This window comes from Mesoplodon densirostris, chromosome 12 (genome assembly GCF_025265405.1).
Source record: "Mesoplodon densirostris isolate mMesDen1 chromosome 12, mMesDen1 primary haplotype, whole genome shotgun sequence".
NCBI lineage: Eukaryota > Metazoa > Chordata > Mammalia > Artiodactyla > Ziphiidae > Mesoplodon > Mesoplodon densirostris.
In genome coordinates this window covers 48,093,096-48,108,732 of record NC_082672.1, presented here as the reverse complement: position 1 = coordinate 48,108,732, position 15,637 = coordinate 48,093,096, and the positions used below count along the sequence as shown (strand labels likewise).

Sequence of the window (15,637 nt, the reverse complement as noted above, 5' to 3'; positions counted from 1 at the left end):
GTGACAGCATAAGACCCAGACCTTCTAACCCTGATGTTCTTTCCTTTGCTCTGCCCTGGACCACACTGCTGCTTGCTATAAATGAATGAGTGAATTCATCCAACAAAAGGACAATTCATGTCTATTTTGTGTAAGGCACAAAGAGACAGGAAGAGGAAAAACACATAGCCTATGCACTGAAAGAACAGGAAAAGAATTAGGCATAATTATACAAACTCTAGAAGTCGAGGACTATGAAAAAGATAAGAATGAATGGAAGTGCCACACAACCCACAAAGAGACATCCCCCTGAGGAAATGTTCGATAAATTTTATTATTCATACTTATGTCTTTGTACCTTTGGTTCACAGACCCTCTTGTCCCCAAGTCAGCATAAATCATTCCTCTATGGAACACATGGCTGGATTGAATTTCTATCCTGTGCCGCAGTTCACCAAACAGAATATTAGATACTTAGGCTCATTAAAATGGGACTCAGATCTGCCACCTCAGTGTGCACCTGGGAAGCCTGAGGTCTGGGAGTGAACGGACTTGTCCAAGCTCACAGAAGCCAGATGCCAGGTGCTTTCTTTTCTCTGTTTAATTCCACTGTATTTGATCTCCATAGGTGGTCCCCTGGTCTTCTACTAGTCAGAATCTCAACCACAGTGGAAACCTACTTTGAGTTACTTTGAATTTCAAGAATATCTTTTGGTGGTAGGCTGAGAGGCAACTCTGAAGTCACAGTCCCAACTTCAACCCTACAGATTTTATAGAATGAGCACACGAAGGTTTTGTACTCATGGGACCCTCTAACCCTGACTTTATAGATGAGGAAACTACGGCATGGAGAAGCTGGACAATCGGTTCACTGCTTCAGGGCTCAAGCATCGTATGGGACTCCAAGCTTATGCTTTTTCCACTCCACAAATCTGGTGTTAATGAGTTAACTAATAAGTCCATTCATGATATAACAGTTGAGTAATTCAATGCTATCTATTAATACACCTAATTCGTGTCCTCGAAGAGCAAATTACAAAGGATACAAAGGATACAAAAGGACAAGGAGTCGGATTTAGAGTCAGCATTGGAGCCTGGGTACCCAGTACTGGTGCACTTTTATTTTCTTGCATAATCTTGTTTCTAGCTTGATTAATGACTTCATTCACTTGGAGAAAATAGAGCTGATAAATTTACAGTGTAAATGAAAGAACTGTGACATACGAACTTTGTCATTTGAGTCAGTGATCATATCATTTGGGAAAAATGGAAAACAAAAAGATACTTTTTTGGAAAAAAATGCTTTTGACCAAAAACTATTATTTTGGGAATTTTTGTAGTGCTTTCCCTCTCCTCTGCTCCTTCTCCTTTTCTTCTCTTCCCAAGGCCATATACCTCTTACTGAATGCCTTTATCAAAGGTGCCAAAATTCCCAGCCCAGGTGGCATAGAAGCTTTTCTGGGGGGGATGTCACTCTGTAGCTGTCATCTGGGTTAAATTAAATGAAGAAAAAAAAAGCACCTGTTACAGAGTAGGTGCCATATAAATGCTCTCTACTTCTCTACGAATGACTGGGAGCTAAGGCTAGGAAAATATAAGTAACCCATTCCAGGTCACAGGGCAAGAATCCAGAAATGGGGCAGGGCAGAGAGTAGGGAGTAATAAGAATTCTATACAGATAACAGGGCTGATACCTTAAGTTTGAAAAACTTGACGCCTGCAGAAAGAATCAGACTAAAGTCCTGAATCATAATATAAGCCTCAATAAATGTTAGATGCTTCTTCCTCTTCCTCCTCTTTATTATTGTTTTCTAACATCAAGGTCATCATCAAAATCATTATCACCATCATCATCGTCCCTGATGATACTATGTTCGGCCTTTCCTGTTAGGATTTTCAAGTCTCCCTGAATTTGCTTTAATTTGCCCCATTCTTCTTTCCTGATCCTTAAGCAATAAGATCCACATGCTAAAACCTCATACGGTTTTAGCATGTCTCTCAATCCGCTGCAGAATTGAATGGATGAAGGTACACTGTTAAAGCTGCCGCAAGAGACAATGTGGAATACTAAGGCATTGACATCATATATGTTTATTAACTGAAAACTTTGCGTTGAACATTGAGGGTCAATTGTGTGACCTTAGATTAAGTCTCTTCATGGCTCTGAGTCTCAGGTCCCTCATCTTTAAAATATACTTAGGAGCAGAGGGAAGGTCATTCTGGAATGAGAATGAGAATTCAAAACTCCTGTCCATTTGGTTGTGCATTTTTAATTATTTGCATCAGAAGATGACTTCCATTTGCAACCTCTATTCAATTCTGGGTCTTTGATTTTCCAGGCATGGGGTGGGAAGTGGGGGATCAAATGGGGCAAGAAATAACTGACTCTTGTCACTACATCGTGCCTTCTTAAAGGAACAATAAAAATTCCGGGGTTTTTTAGTAAAAAAAGTTTTAAAAAAGTATTATTGAAACAAATATAACTCAGTGCCTACAATGTTCTAGACACTGCAATGGAGGAAGAATAGATAGAGAAATAAATGCTACTTCTGCTGAGAAGCTCATATTTCAATGAGATTTTAAAAAATTGTTTGATTTTGAACAAGTGGCTTAACCTCTCTGTGTCTCACATTCTTTCTCTATAAATAAGGATGAAAATGGTATCTCATAGGATTTTTTTTTGAAGTTTAAATGTATCATTGCAAGTGAACTGCTTACAACAGTGCCTGGCATAGAGTAAGCACTCAATAAATGTTAGTTATTATTTTTATCATCATCATCATGATCATCATCTAAATGTAATAAAATGTGGTAAGCTCTACAGTTGACCTGGTGGATTTTAAAAGCAGCAGGTCCAGCATGGGGAGTTTAAATTGTGAGGTGAGAAAGGAGTTTGGGAAGAGACAGGCAGGGCCCAGAGCAGGCTAAGTAACATGGACCTTACTGGGAAGACAAGCGTGTTTTGAGCTGTTCTGTGCAGTACTAGAAGAGGCTCATGTCTTATGCTTAGACCAGTGTTGCTCAAAATTGTATGTAGTATGGATCCTTGTGAAAAGAAAAACATTCATACAGAATATCACTTCCAGTGTTCATTTAAATTACCTTTAAATATTTCAAACATAAAACTAAGTAGTAACTCCTTATGTCTATGACTTGTATACATCTTGAAAAACCAAGATAAATTTTCCAAATAAAACAAAACTATAAAATGGATCAAATTCAAATTAACAGTATTAATTCAAGGCAATGGATGATGTCGTTGCAACTGAATGGTTACTTGCAATGTGATGTGGTGGAGGATTGTTTGAGTTCAGCATGCATGACCTGCCCTGTGCTATGTCATGACTCTGTGTGCCTCACTGTCATGTCATTCGGCTTCCAGTTGTCTGTAATGTCTCACTGACACACCATCAGCCATTATTTTCTCCTCAGCTCTGAGGCAGATAGATCCCCCTTTATTATAAAATGGTACTTCAGAAAGTCCAGAACATGTTTCAATGAACTTTTTTCTCAAGATTATCACTGAAATGAAACACAAAATTAAGGAAATACTGAGAACCCATGAACCTCCACGAATATTTCCAAGGACACCAGTCAGTGGCTCTTGAGCCCCAGTTTGAGAATCACTGTTTTGTATTTTGTGGGTGTGGTATTAAAGGTTGAAATAGAGCAGTAGTTCACAAGTCAGTGAGAGGACTGGTGTGAGAACCCAATGGGGAATCAAAATATGGGTCCCCAGGCCTCACCCGAGAGGTCTCTTTTCAGTGGGGCATGGAGGGGGTGAGGGAGGGCTAGGGAATCCAAAGGTTTCCAGGAGATACTTACACACAGTCAAACTTGAAAATCACCCCTGATTAAATGACCTTTAGGTACAGAAACACCCAGAGTGTTCTTGTTTGAACTAATGAGATAAGATACCCATGCAAATCAGCTGCATATTTTGGAACGATCTTGTGGAGAGATCTGAGTTTACAAATTCATTGAAAACATATTAGATGAAGTTTAATTGGGACAATTTAACAACTTGATGATTCAACTCAAAACAGAAACCCCCTCTCAGTCCCCCAGTCAAACAAATCAAAAGCAGTTAAGGTCTGTGGGATGATCCAGCCCCTCTATAGGAAGGAAACTACTCCTTTCACTACGCTTTTGAAGAGCCTCTGCTTGCCTTCTCTTTAGCTTTTCATTTTTTCTGTCTTGCAATGAATGGTTTTCAGGTTTGTCTCCTCCCCTAGCCTTGACTTCATTGAGGACAAGAGAACATGTCTTAGATGTATTGCATCCCTACCCTTCCCACCGATCTGTTTGTGTGGTCATTTCTATTTTGAAAAAGTTACCTGGATTGTCAGGTCAATTTTTGATGCAAAAGACCTCAGTGGATTCTTTTTAAAAGAACAGGGTGAGAGGAAGGGTGGATGGGAAAGAGAAGGAGAAAAGAAAGTTGCTCAAAGTGATCCTCCCCCAATGCAGATGAAAGGCCTTAGAAGGCATGCTTACTTCCAGCACCTTCGTAGATGCAGCCTCCTGTCAAAGGGAATCTACTTAACAGACTAACCATTTTTCTCTTCCATATCAGAAGTTCATCTAATTCATTAATTGTCAATGTTTAAAATAGGAGACTCTTACAAGACATTCGGGAAAAGCAGAATGGGAGAAGAATCCAGATTTTTAAGCCAAACTTTCCAAATCCTGGTTCCCCCACTTAGCAGTGATGTGACTTTAGATAAGTCACAGTTTCCTCATATGCAAAATGATAAAATACGACCTCCTCTCAGGGTAGTTATGAGGCTGAGAGAGGACATAGGAAACAATCAATAAAGGGCACTATTTCTAGCTAAGGAAACCGAGATTCAGGGAAATGAGCAGGCTTGTCCCAAGCACACACCATGCCAGCAGTGGCAACAGGACAAGAGGCACAATGACTCGTACTGTTACCAGTTAATTTTTTTTTTTTTGCGGTACGCGGGCCTCTCACTGTTGTGGCCTCTCCTGTTGTGGAGCACAGGCTCCGGACGCGCAGGCTCAGCGGCCATGGCTCACGGGCCCAGCCGCTCTGCTGCATGTGGGATCTTCCTGGACCAGGGCATGAACCCGTGTCCCCTGCATCGGTAGGCGGACTCTCAACCACTACGCCACCAGGGAAGCCCACCGGTTAATTTTTATTGAGCATTTATTAAGTGCCAGGTGCCATATTAAAAACTTCACAGTATTTCTCTCAACAGTCCTATGAGGTGAGTATTTTCATATTTTCCTTTCTGGAGACGGAAATAGCCACTTAGAGATCAAATAACTTGCCCAGGAGGATCATAAAGGGCTACAGCTGAGAGACAGACTCAGCCAGGCTGATGCTACATCTCAACACTGTACTTCCACTTCCAAACTAGTGCTCTCTCCTCCATCCTATCAATCCAGGTCCAGGCTAAGCAGCAGATCTGACTGAGCCTTGCTGATTAATGGCAGGTTCCAGGAGTCTCTGATGTGGGCCAGGGGATTTATCATCTACAATGCCACGTGTGAGGTGGGCATGATGTCCTGTGCCAGGCCCCCCACTGTCACTGACAGAACCCTAATCCGCACCCCTGTGTGATTCTGTAGGACTGAGCCCTTAGGGCTGAGATTACTCACTTCTGGAGGAACTTGCTTTTTGTCAGCAGGACTCTATTTAAGGCCATTAATTCCCCTTCAGGAGCCATACAACACCCATTAGCTGGTAATATTGCTCAATCCTTATCCGACTAAACTGAGTTAAACCTCAGACACTGAGGAGAAAAATCTCCCTCCCTGGCTGATGAACAATCCTCTCACCCCCACTGAGCCAGATAATGAATAAATCAGGTGGCTCCTGTTCCTGGGTCCCCAAATAAGGAAATACAGAAAAAGCAGAAAAAGCGTGTCACCAAAATTAATTAGCCAAAGGTCATCTTATCATCTCTAGAAGTCCCTCCTAAAGGATGACATTCATATCGTCCCTCAGCTTTCACTTCCCTCTTCTCTTACAGTAAAAAGGGGGAAAATTCCACAGCTCTTTAGCAAAAGAATTATCCACATTTTGCACATTTAATAATCACAATAACAATGCCCTCAAAATACAGAGATTTTTCTACGTACCACAGACACTGTGGCTTTTTAAAAAGAGTTCCAGAGCTACACTTTTAGAGATGGAGGGTGTTTTCCTCGGAAATGAGATGGTATTTAAGGTTTATCTTTTGAGCCCTAGGCTGCATCTGTGAGCCCCACCCAGGGCTGTAAGCAGCGTGCTGTGGTGAAGTGAGCGCGCTGCAGATGTGGGGACGTGGGACTGCATGTCTGATCGGTCCCTTCTGCCCCTTCCCTCCCCGTCTTGAGGACACCACACATCATTTCACTGCCTAAGCACAGTGCGGAGGATATTATGGCATTTATGTTAAAAATAAGAAGGCCTCTCTGTGAGACTCTTTCAGTGAAAGCACTTTTGTCTTAGAAAGCTGTGAGCAGCTGAGGGAGGATGGGAAATGTCTTGTCAGGAATCATTCAGTGCTGAGTCTTGCACCCTTGCTTGCCAAGGCCATTCTTGTTTGAGCAAAGCCCAAAGCAACTTAAAAAAGAGTGTTAGGTGTAAATACCAAAAAGGGATTCAGAAAATCCAAACTCATGGAATTAGTTTACTTTTCAGGAGAGGAGCTGGTATAAAGAATAGGTTAAATAATAGGTTTGTGCTTTTTTTCAATGTATCACTCTAATAACTGACCAGCTGATAAAAAAGGAATCACTGAAGAAGACTTTCTCTCTTTCTCTCTCTCTTTTGGACATTAATTGTACTACTGGTTCTCAGTGAGAGAGTGAGAGAGAGAGAGAGAGAGAGAGAGAGAGGATTGTTACCAAAACCATCTAGAGAATCTCTTCAAAATACGCATACTCATTTTTCCTCTTTCCTTGCCCATTTATCCTGAGATGTAGCCCTGGTCGCCTAGGGAGCATTCTCATAGCTGTATATGAGGCACGGGATTTGGGAACGCTCCCCCAAGGGGTTCTGAAATGCTATCTCCCACTCCCTCTTCTTAAGACCTACTGAACGAGAGCATGGCAGAGCTGATGAGTGTAAGAAACAGTAAGTTTCCTTTGACCCCCATAGCACATTGTGACTTTCAGTAGCCTACCTTTCACAGTTAGGTCCAGCATAGTTTTCTTTACAAATACACCGAACAGCTCCATTTTTCCTATAGCAGGATTCTGCAAAACTGGAATTGAAAGAGAATATTAGAAGTCAATTCCATACATCACTGAAGAGACTGTCTTAACTTTTGATTTTGATTAGATCGTCTCTACCTTGGTCCCCTCAAGTTCAAATGGGTGCAATCATTTGCTTCAGTTAAATTATCTTCCTCCTTTCAGGAGAGCTCAGACTATCAGGCTCAGACAGAAAGTGACACACCACTGGTGACACCATTTCCCATGTCTACCTCATTTATTTTTCCATAGAGGAACTTCATTATTTTTACTTGAAACAGTGGGAATTTCCAGAACATCAGGTATATGTGTATGTGTGTGTGTATAAATATATACGTATATATTTTTTAATGCAAGTGTAAAACACATATCCTAAAGCTAGAGTAAAATAAGTAAATTTTACCTGTGATTTTAGATTTCTGTGAGAATTTTCTCTTATTCCTACCACTTTCTGTGTATTCACTTGAAAGTTTCCCTCTTTTTTTCTGCACTAGCTCTCTTTCACTCTTCAAGGTCATGAACCAATTCTAAACTATGCTTTATAATCTCCACAAAACCTTAATTTCTTTCATGTGTACCTTAAAGATTGGGAATAAAGGGTGCAGGGACTAGCTCAGCTGATAAGAGTCATAAAGCAAGTACTCAAGCAAGAAATAGGACCCATAGTAAAAGGATTCTAGTTCATGAAACCCACTCTCTTTTTTTTTTTTTCTTTTTGCTGTATGCGGGCCTCTCACTGTTGTGGCCTCTCCCGTTGCGGAGCACAGGCTCCGGACGCGCAGGCCCAGCGGCCATGGCTCATGGGCCCAGCCGCTCCGCGGCATATGGGATCCTCCCAGACTGGGGCACGAACCCGTATCCCCTGCATCGGCAGGCGGACTCTTAACCACTGCGCCACCAGGGAGGCCCGAAACCCACTCTCTTGATTCTTCTTTTTTTTGATAATAAAAATTAGGACACAGGACAGAAAACAAATAAATATATTGTTTCCGCAGAATAAATACCTATCTTAATTATGAAGGCAAGGGAAATGGAATATTGTTCTCCATATGTTTTGAAAATTCTACCTACACTGACACATGAATCCACCCCCATGAGGGGGGTGTACAAAATTTTTAAGACTTTTAAATTAGTTTTGGCTTAGGTACTGTACAATCCATGGAGTGAGACCTGCTGTTCTCACATTCCTGCATGTATCAGCAAAGACCTAACGGTCTTTGGAGGAAAACAAATGGATATGCTTGCTTTGTGTGAAAATATTTATAAAATCAATCAGAAAACAATATGTGCTTCTCAGTGAAAGGCAGTACATACAATTTATTTTCTCTAACAGTTTGGTTAAAAACATTCCAATGAATTACATTTCTTTGGCATTTACCCTTTATTTTGCTTGTTCATTTACCCTTTATTTTGCTTGTTCTTATTCCTCAGCCTACTTAAAGAAACACTATCAGTTAAGTGTCCAGAACATGAAGAAACCCACAAGCATGTTTCTTTGAAGATGTTCCGCCCAGCAGCCCACCCATGGCCTGAAGGAATGAAATATCTGCCTGGAGTTGTCTGCTTTGAGCTAATGTCCTACAGTTTCAAAGAGATGACATTTTCCTTGTTTGGAGCAATTATTAGTAGACATGGAGGATGTCTGGCCAACCCTAAAATAAATAAATGAGCTCTGTGCAAATGGTCCCTGGGAATAGCTGTGTGACTGTTGGTCTTGGTGGAAGGAGACTCAGAGGCAGTAGAGTCACTGAGGGTTCCTTTTCCATTTTCCATCAGCATTAATTGTTTATATTTTGCTCAGGCTAAAGTCTGTTTTGGGCTAGGGAAATGAAAACACTGCACCTTTCTCAGCCCACACTAATAACCACGGTGCCCTCTCCAAGTGGAAGGGAGTCTTTTGTTCTTGGAAAACCCTCAGGGAACTTAAAGGAAAATAGACTCAGCACTCTTTGTTTGCATAACTCCCTCAAGCATCACTTCCTTGGCTTCTGACGTGGCTATTGTAATATCTGGAGATCCAACTCCTGGGTCTGTAGGCTCAACTTGCGTATCTTTCAAAGTGTAATTCAGATTCCATGCTTGGTGGAATGTCTGAAAATGTCTGCTCCATGGGAGCAGGAGAAACACTACCACTGAAAATGACGAATTATAATGTCTGTTGGCATCACCAGTTGTGATCTCTCTAGGTCAAGGGATGGCCAAGAAAAGATGAGACTAGTCTTGATTATAAAACTTGGGAAGCTTCATTGACTTTTGTGATGTGCCCCGTACCCCACCCCCAATATTTAGGGAACAGAGTCATCACCTATGCTGCAGTGCTTAAGCTTTCCTGAAAGTGGATTTAGGCTAGAAAACTTTCCTATATCTCTCCAGTCTCATTGCAACATGAGATACTCAATTTTGACTGTGGAAAAACCTTAGAACTCTGTATAGGGAGAAAAAAAAGAAATAAAAACTAAGCGGATAAGTGGTAGAAGAGACCATCTTCCTTTAAGACTTACTTGGCAACATGAGGCAGGGGGCAGGCGCACGGCTGGCAGATGCGGGGTGCTCCCCTGATGGCATCTCCGATATAACCATCTAGACATTTCTCACAGCGCTCGCCTGTTGTGTTCCGTTGGCAGTGCTGTAAGACAAAAGATAAGAAAACTGACAAGGACACAGTAAGAAACTTTATACACAGCAAATCTGGGAATCAAGCAGTAGTTCAAGCAAAGGGGATGTCAGGCCTGACAAAATAGATGGTGTGCGACGGTCCTGGTCAGCGCAAAGGAGCCACGCTGGCCCCAGTCAGTGCTACAAAGTGTGGACAATGGGGATGACCTCTGTGTGTACACTAGCAGCCTGGGGACTCTCTTCAGAGTTTGTGTGAAGAGGGGATTATTCTTCAGTTACTCATTTCAATTCAGAATGATAATCAGAATGATCAAACTCTGGACATCCTAGAAGCATCAGTTTACTGACTTGGAATAAATATGAAATGAAAAAACAAATCCGCCGGGGTAAGCACCAGGGGGAACACTTTAAGAATTTATGGGCTTGGGACTTCCCTGGTGGCCCAGTGGTTAAGAATCCGCCTGCCAATGCAGGGGACACAGGTTCATTCCCTGGTCGGGGAAGAACCCACATGCCACGGAGCAGCTAAGCCCGTGCGCCACAACTACTGAGCCCACATGCTGCAACTACTGAACCCATGTGCTTAGAGCCCGTGCTCCACAACAAGAGAAGCCACTGCAATGAGAAGCCCACGCACTGCAACGAAGAGTAGCTCCCGCTCGCCGCAACTAGAGAAAGCCTGCACACAGCAACGAAGACCCAACGCAGCCGAAAATAAAATAAATAAATATTAAAAAAAAATTTATGGGCTTGGAAGAACAAAATGTGTCTGAATAAAGCATAAATGGAGTAGAAGGTAGATAAAGAATATTCTGCTAATGGGTTGATATCTTGCATGATGATATACAAAAAATAGTAAGCAGATTTATTGTGTGATTTTTCCATTTGTGGTGGGGATAATTGGATAAAAAGCACAAAACAGTTGATTCTTCTGCCTAGAATGTCTGTTTATCATTCAAGATCTGCACCAGGCCTTGAGAGCTTCAGGATTCCTTCCTGATGCCCCCCTCCCCGATCCTTCTCTCCTTCCATTGCCCACATTGTACTGTTATCATCAGCTCCGAGCTTCAGCAGCGCCTCCCTCCACACTGAGTCTCTCAGCATTTTACTGTCATTAACTTGAATGGAGTCTGTACTCAGCAGCTGTTTGTTGAGGTGATGGATTAATTTCTCACTAGTCCTCTGGAAGAGTCAGTGATGTGAGTCTACTGATATTTTCTTCAACTAGACATGACTGGATTGCACAAGGCAATGCCAGTAGCACTATGATATTTTCAAAGATGTAAAGAAGACATCTATATTCACCAGAGTGTATAAAGTTTGAATAGGCTTTTCAGTGAAAAATTGTACTGTTAGAATTAGAACGCCATTGAAGAGGCACCCTCCTGTTTGAGCAATTCCCTTAGTAACATCTATGCATGAGAACTTCAACAGATAACTTTTTTTAAAGAGGGCTCTGTGGAGGAATCTTGGGGAAGGCAAGGCGGAGTGACTGGAAACAACTCTGAGTTTGTTATTTTGTCTCTATGTTCTATGTTGAGGTTCAAAATAATAGTGAGGTCCTGCTCAAAACATTTAATCTGGATTAACTAATTTAATTCTCACAATAATTCTAAGGTAAGTTACTATTTTTTCCCCATTTTACAAATGAATAGAGACACAGGGAGGTTAAGTAAATTGCCCAGTGTCACACAGAGGTAGGCATGTCTCAAAAGTGAGATCTGAACTCAGGCAATCTGGCTCCAGAGGTTGGGCTGGAAACTCCCATATTATACTGCTTCTCCAGTGTGTTAGAGAAAAGGCTTCTTTCCCAAAAGAGTCATAAAATGACTGCATTAAAAAGTGTCAGACTGTTTTACTAACAGTTTGAGCTTCATATCAAGTACAACACACTAGACAAAAGGGAGGAATCCTGATGTGGGCCACAGCTATCATGGTTGAATGCTCTTTGGGCATTTGATCTGCCATTAGATGTGGACAGTCTTTGGGTCCTGATTAGAATTAGGTTAACAGAATAGAATTATTGATAAGAGGTTAGTTCAGACCACCTGACAGAAGAGAAACTGAAAAATAAAGTATGATATGCAGACAACAGGATGTTAACATATTTCCCTCACTGTTTTTAATGCTGTATCAAGTGCTAAGTCAACCTTCAGTAAATGTTTGTTGGAAAGAAAAATGAAGGAAAAAGTGGGAAAGGGTGGATTAGCATCTGGAGCAAGTAAAGGAAATTAACATGCACCCAAAGCCAGCTCAAAATTGGTGGCAATTTCTCATCCCAGGGAAAACCAACGAGCCTTATCCAACTACCAGGAATCTAAGCCATAAGCAATCTGTCAGGGCAGCTCTAGACTGGGGTCAAACTTGTCTGAGTCCTTGTTGGACAGATGAAGCCTATCTGTGCAGAAGAAAACAAGCCTGTTGTAAGATGTTAGACCACTCTTCATGCCTGAAGAGCCTATTTAGCTGCAAAAATGAGCCAATTCTCAATTCTTTCACCTTATGACTCGATGGATGCTTTGGATTCCTTGTCAGGGCACTAATTCTTCCATGGCAGCCACAGGAAGCAATTACCCTCAAGGGCAAAAAGCCTCCAAATCACTATGACCTCTAAACGCTCAGAGTGCGAACACTGACTCTTGTCATCTGCCTTCTTTTAAAGACTTAGTTATGAAATTCCCTAGAAGGCAACTGAGGCACATTCTGGGAGATTGGCAGGGATAGTGCTGGCAGCAGGGACAGAGTTCCCTAGCTCCTCCTCTTTCTAGCTGGTTGACCCTGAGCAAGTCACTCGACTTTTCTGGGTCTCTCTGTCTGTAAAACGAGGATCTAGCTGAGACGGTCTCTAAGGTTTCTTCTAGCTCTGAAAATCTTTTACTCTGAGATTGAAAACATCCTTTACCTTCATTGCTCTGCCATTTAAAAAACAGAAAGGAAAAATGACAACAATAAATAGTACGCTGTTGTTGGAGTGGGGTACAAATTTATTTTTTAATGAAACTGACCCCACTTAAAAATGAAAAAAGCATCCTGAATTTTTGGCCAGTGGTTAAGAAAGCTACATCTAGATCATCAATTGCATGTTAAGTGTCAGGAATGACATTTGGGCACCAGCTGTGTCTCCTTCATGTGAAAAATGGAATCTCTTAACGACTGGGCCACAGCACCAGCATAACGTGGGAAGAAAGCCTAAAAGGATCAGGTTAGTGGCTAGTCACAGGCTTCATGCGTGACTACAGTCTATCTAGTCCTGTGGTTCTCAAAATATGTCCAGGGAAGTTAAAACTATTCTCGTAATAATACGAAGGTTTTATTTCTCTTTTGCACTCTCATTTCTCATGTGTGTAAGGTGGGGTTTTCCTGAGGCTACGTGACAAGGAGATATCACCACAGATTGATGCAGAGGCAGATATGACATCCAGCTGCCTTCCATTAAGCCAGACATGAAAGCTATTTTCAATTTGTAAAATATGTTTATATTGTTTAAAAACATACTGTTTATGTTACATGTAATGGATTTATTATTGTTCTTTTCAAATAGATTAATAAGAAAATACTATAAAAATTTTCCCTTTTAAATTTCAAATGCAGTAAACATGAACAGGTATAATCCACATAAACAAAAGCTCTTTGGCACCTTGAGTGATTCTAATGAGTGTAAAGGGCTCAAGAGACAAAAAAGTTTGAGAACTGCTGCTCTGTCTAGATCAGAGCTTCTCGGACCTGTGTGCACAGAATGCACTGAGGATTTTGTGAAAATGCAGATTCTGTTCAGGGTGCCTGGGTTGGGCCTGGGTTTCTGCATTTCTAACAAGCTCCCAAGTATCACCAGTGCTGTTGGTCTAGACTATACTTGAGAAGCAAGGGTCTAGATGGAAACACCTCATGTCGGTAGCACTGTTTGCTAGTTACTCAGCACTTGGCCCAAGCCTAAGGCTCTAGAATAACAAGACAGTGCATTTTACTGCAATAAAGGGGACCCCAGGGCTTCCCTGGTGGCGCAGTGGTTGAGAGTCCGCCTGCCGATGCAGGGGACACGGGTTCGTGCCCCGGTCCGGGAAGATTCCACAGGCCGCGGAGCGGCTAGGCCCAGTGAGCCATGGCCGCTGAGTCTGTGTGTCCGGAGCCTGTGCTCCGCAACGGGAGAGGCCACAACAGTGAGAGGCCCGCGTACAGCGAAAAAAGAAAAAATAAATAAATAAATAAAAATAAAGGGGACCCCAGTCTCAAATTATAATATTAAAGATTTTTGCTTTTAAGTTAATTTGTTATTCATTCACTTTAACCTGAATTAAGCTGATATCATGACAGACAATGAGCTGTGACGGTTACTACAATGAGGAAGACCCAGTTCCTGCCTTTGAATAACTCACTTTGAGTAAGTTGTGATAAAAACAGAGAGGTAAACTGAGAAGAATATAGTGTGCTAGGTGCTATGACTCTGCTATGGGTCAGAAAGAAGGGAAAGGGTCTACTCTTCCTGAGAAAGCAAGACAAGACTTAATGGAGGTGGTGACATCTGAACTAGGCCTTGAAGGATAAGCAAGAAATCCCAGGCAGAGAACAGGGAAACACAAGTTCAGACACAGAGAGTGAAAGTATAGAGTTAGTTTAGGTGGCAGAGAGAAGAAGCTCAGTGGGTGTGGAATAGAAATCCTTGAAGGATTTTAGAAAGGGGGATGTCTTGATTAGGTTGTGTTTTTAAAATATGTTTCCATTGCTTGTGAGGAAGACAGATTAGGGGGAGGAGAGTCTGGAGCAGGGCATAATGAGTAGTTGGGAAGCTGCACTAGTGGTCAGGGAGGGATACTATGGGCATGAATTAAGACAGTGGGATGGCACAGAACAGAGGAGGCCCTCTCCTAGGTTGAACTGGCAGGATTTGGCGTTCAGCTGAATACTGGTGAAGAGGAAAAGGCAGTTGATGAAGCATCTGGGACATCTAAGCATGAGGAATTGGCAGAATGGTGCTGTCATTAATTGAGGTGGGGAATACAAGAGGAGGAACATGTTCCGGGTTGAGAAAAGAAGGAAAAAACAATGTATAGAGAACTTATTATCTGCATTTGGTTCCCATCATACTCTTACATTGGGGGCACAAAGCAACAAGGGACTCCACCAAGCTAGCCATCCTTAAAATCCTTTGCACACAAATTTTATGACTTTATGTCAAAACTTTAGCTAACATGGAACCAAATCAACCACTGTTTGCAAAATTTGGTTTTTCCAAGCTTGCAACAGATTGGAAAATTGTCAAAATTTTAATGTAAGAATTATGCACTTGATTTAGATACCAATTTTATAGTTGTAAGTAAAACAGGAAAAAGAATTCCCTATTACTCAATTTCTTCTTTCTATTGGACATCTAATAAGGGTGTTGCTTTATCCATCACACATGCTTACTCTTAAAGGGACTTACATTGGTTGATTTTGGCCTAATACACAAAGGACAGTTTGAAAATCAGGAGAAAAATGCTAGTGTCTACAAAAATTAGAAATGTAATATCTTTGCTTTCCTGAATTAGGTTTTAAGTAGGCTTTGAGAGTAATAAAAAATTCCTTAGCCTTCAATATGTTGAATGACTTCCCTTTCTCCATTGTGCTTAGGGTGGGGTAGAAGTCCATCTAAATATCAATATCTTTTAAATTATAAAATTACTACAGGCAGTTGTAGAACACTTGGGCAGGTATACTGTAAAGTGAAAAGAAGAAAATAAAAGTCCGTCCACGTTTCTACCAGCCAGATGTGAATCCTTAACAGCTTGATGGTTTTCTTTCTAGATTTCAATTATGTTTTGCAGTTATTTAGTGGTTTAAAATCCAAATCTTTTCATTC

At 41.5% G+C, this 15,637-nt stretch overlaps 1 protein-coding gene across 3 annotated transcripts in view; it reads right to left on the bottom strand.

Annotated features, from left to right (window-relative positions):
- The window catches only part of LAMA4 (laminin subunit alpha 4), a 142,001-nt gene that overhangs the window by 83,662 nt on the left and 42,702 nt on the right, over positions 1–15,637 (bottom strand). For all 3 annotated transcript variants that reach the window (XM_060114340.1, XM_060114342.1, XM_060114341.1), the window contains exons 4-5: positions 9,687–9,811; positions 7,116–7,196 (exon numbers count right to left, since the gene is read on the bottom strand). In XM_060114340.1, the coding sequence (XP_059970323.1) occupies positions 7,116–7,196; positions 9,687–9,811 (206 nt within the window). The remainder of the gene's footprint in view (positions 1–7,115; positions 7,197–9,686; positions 9,812–15,637) is intronic.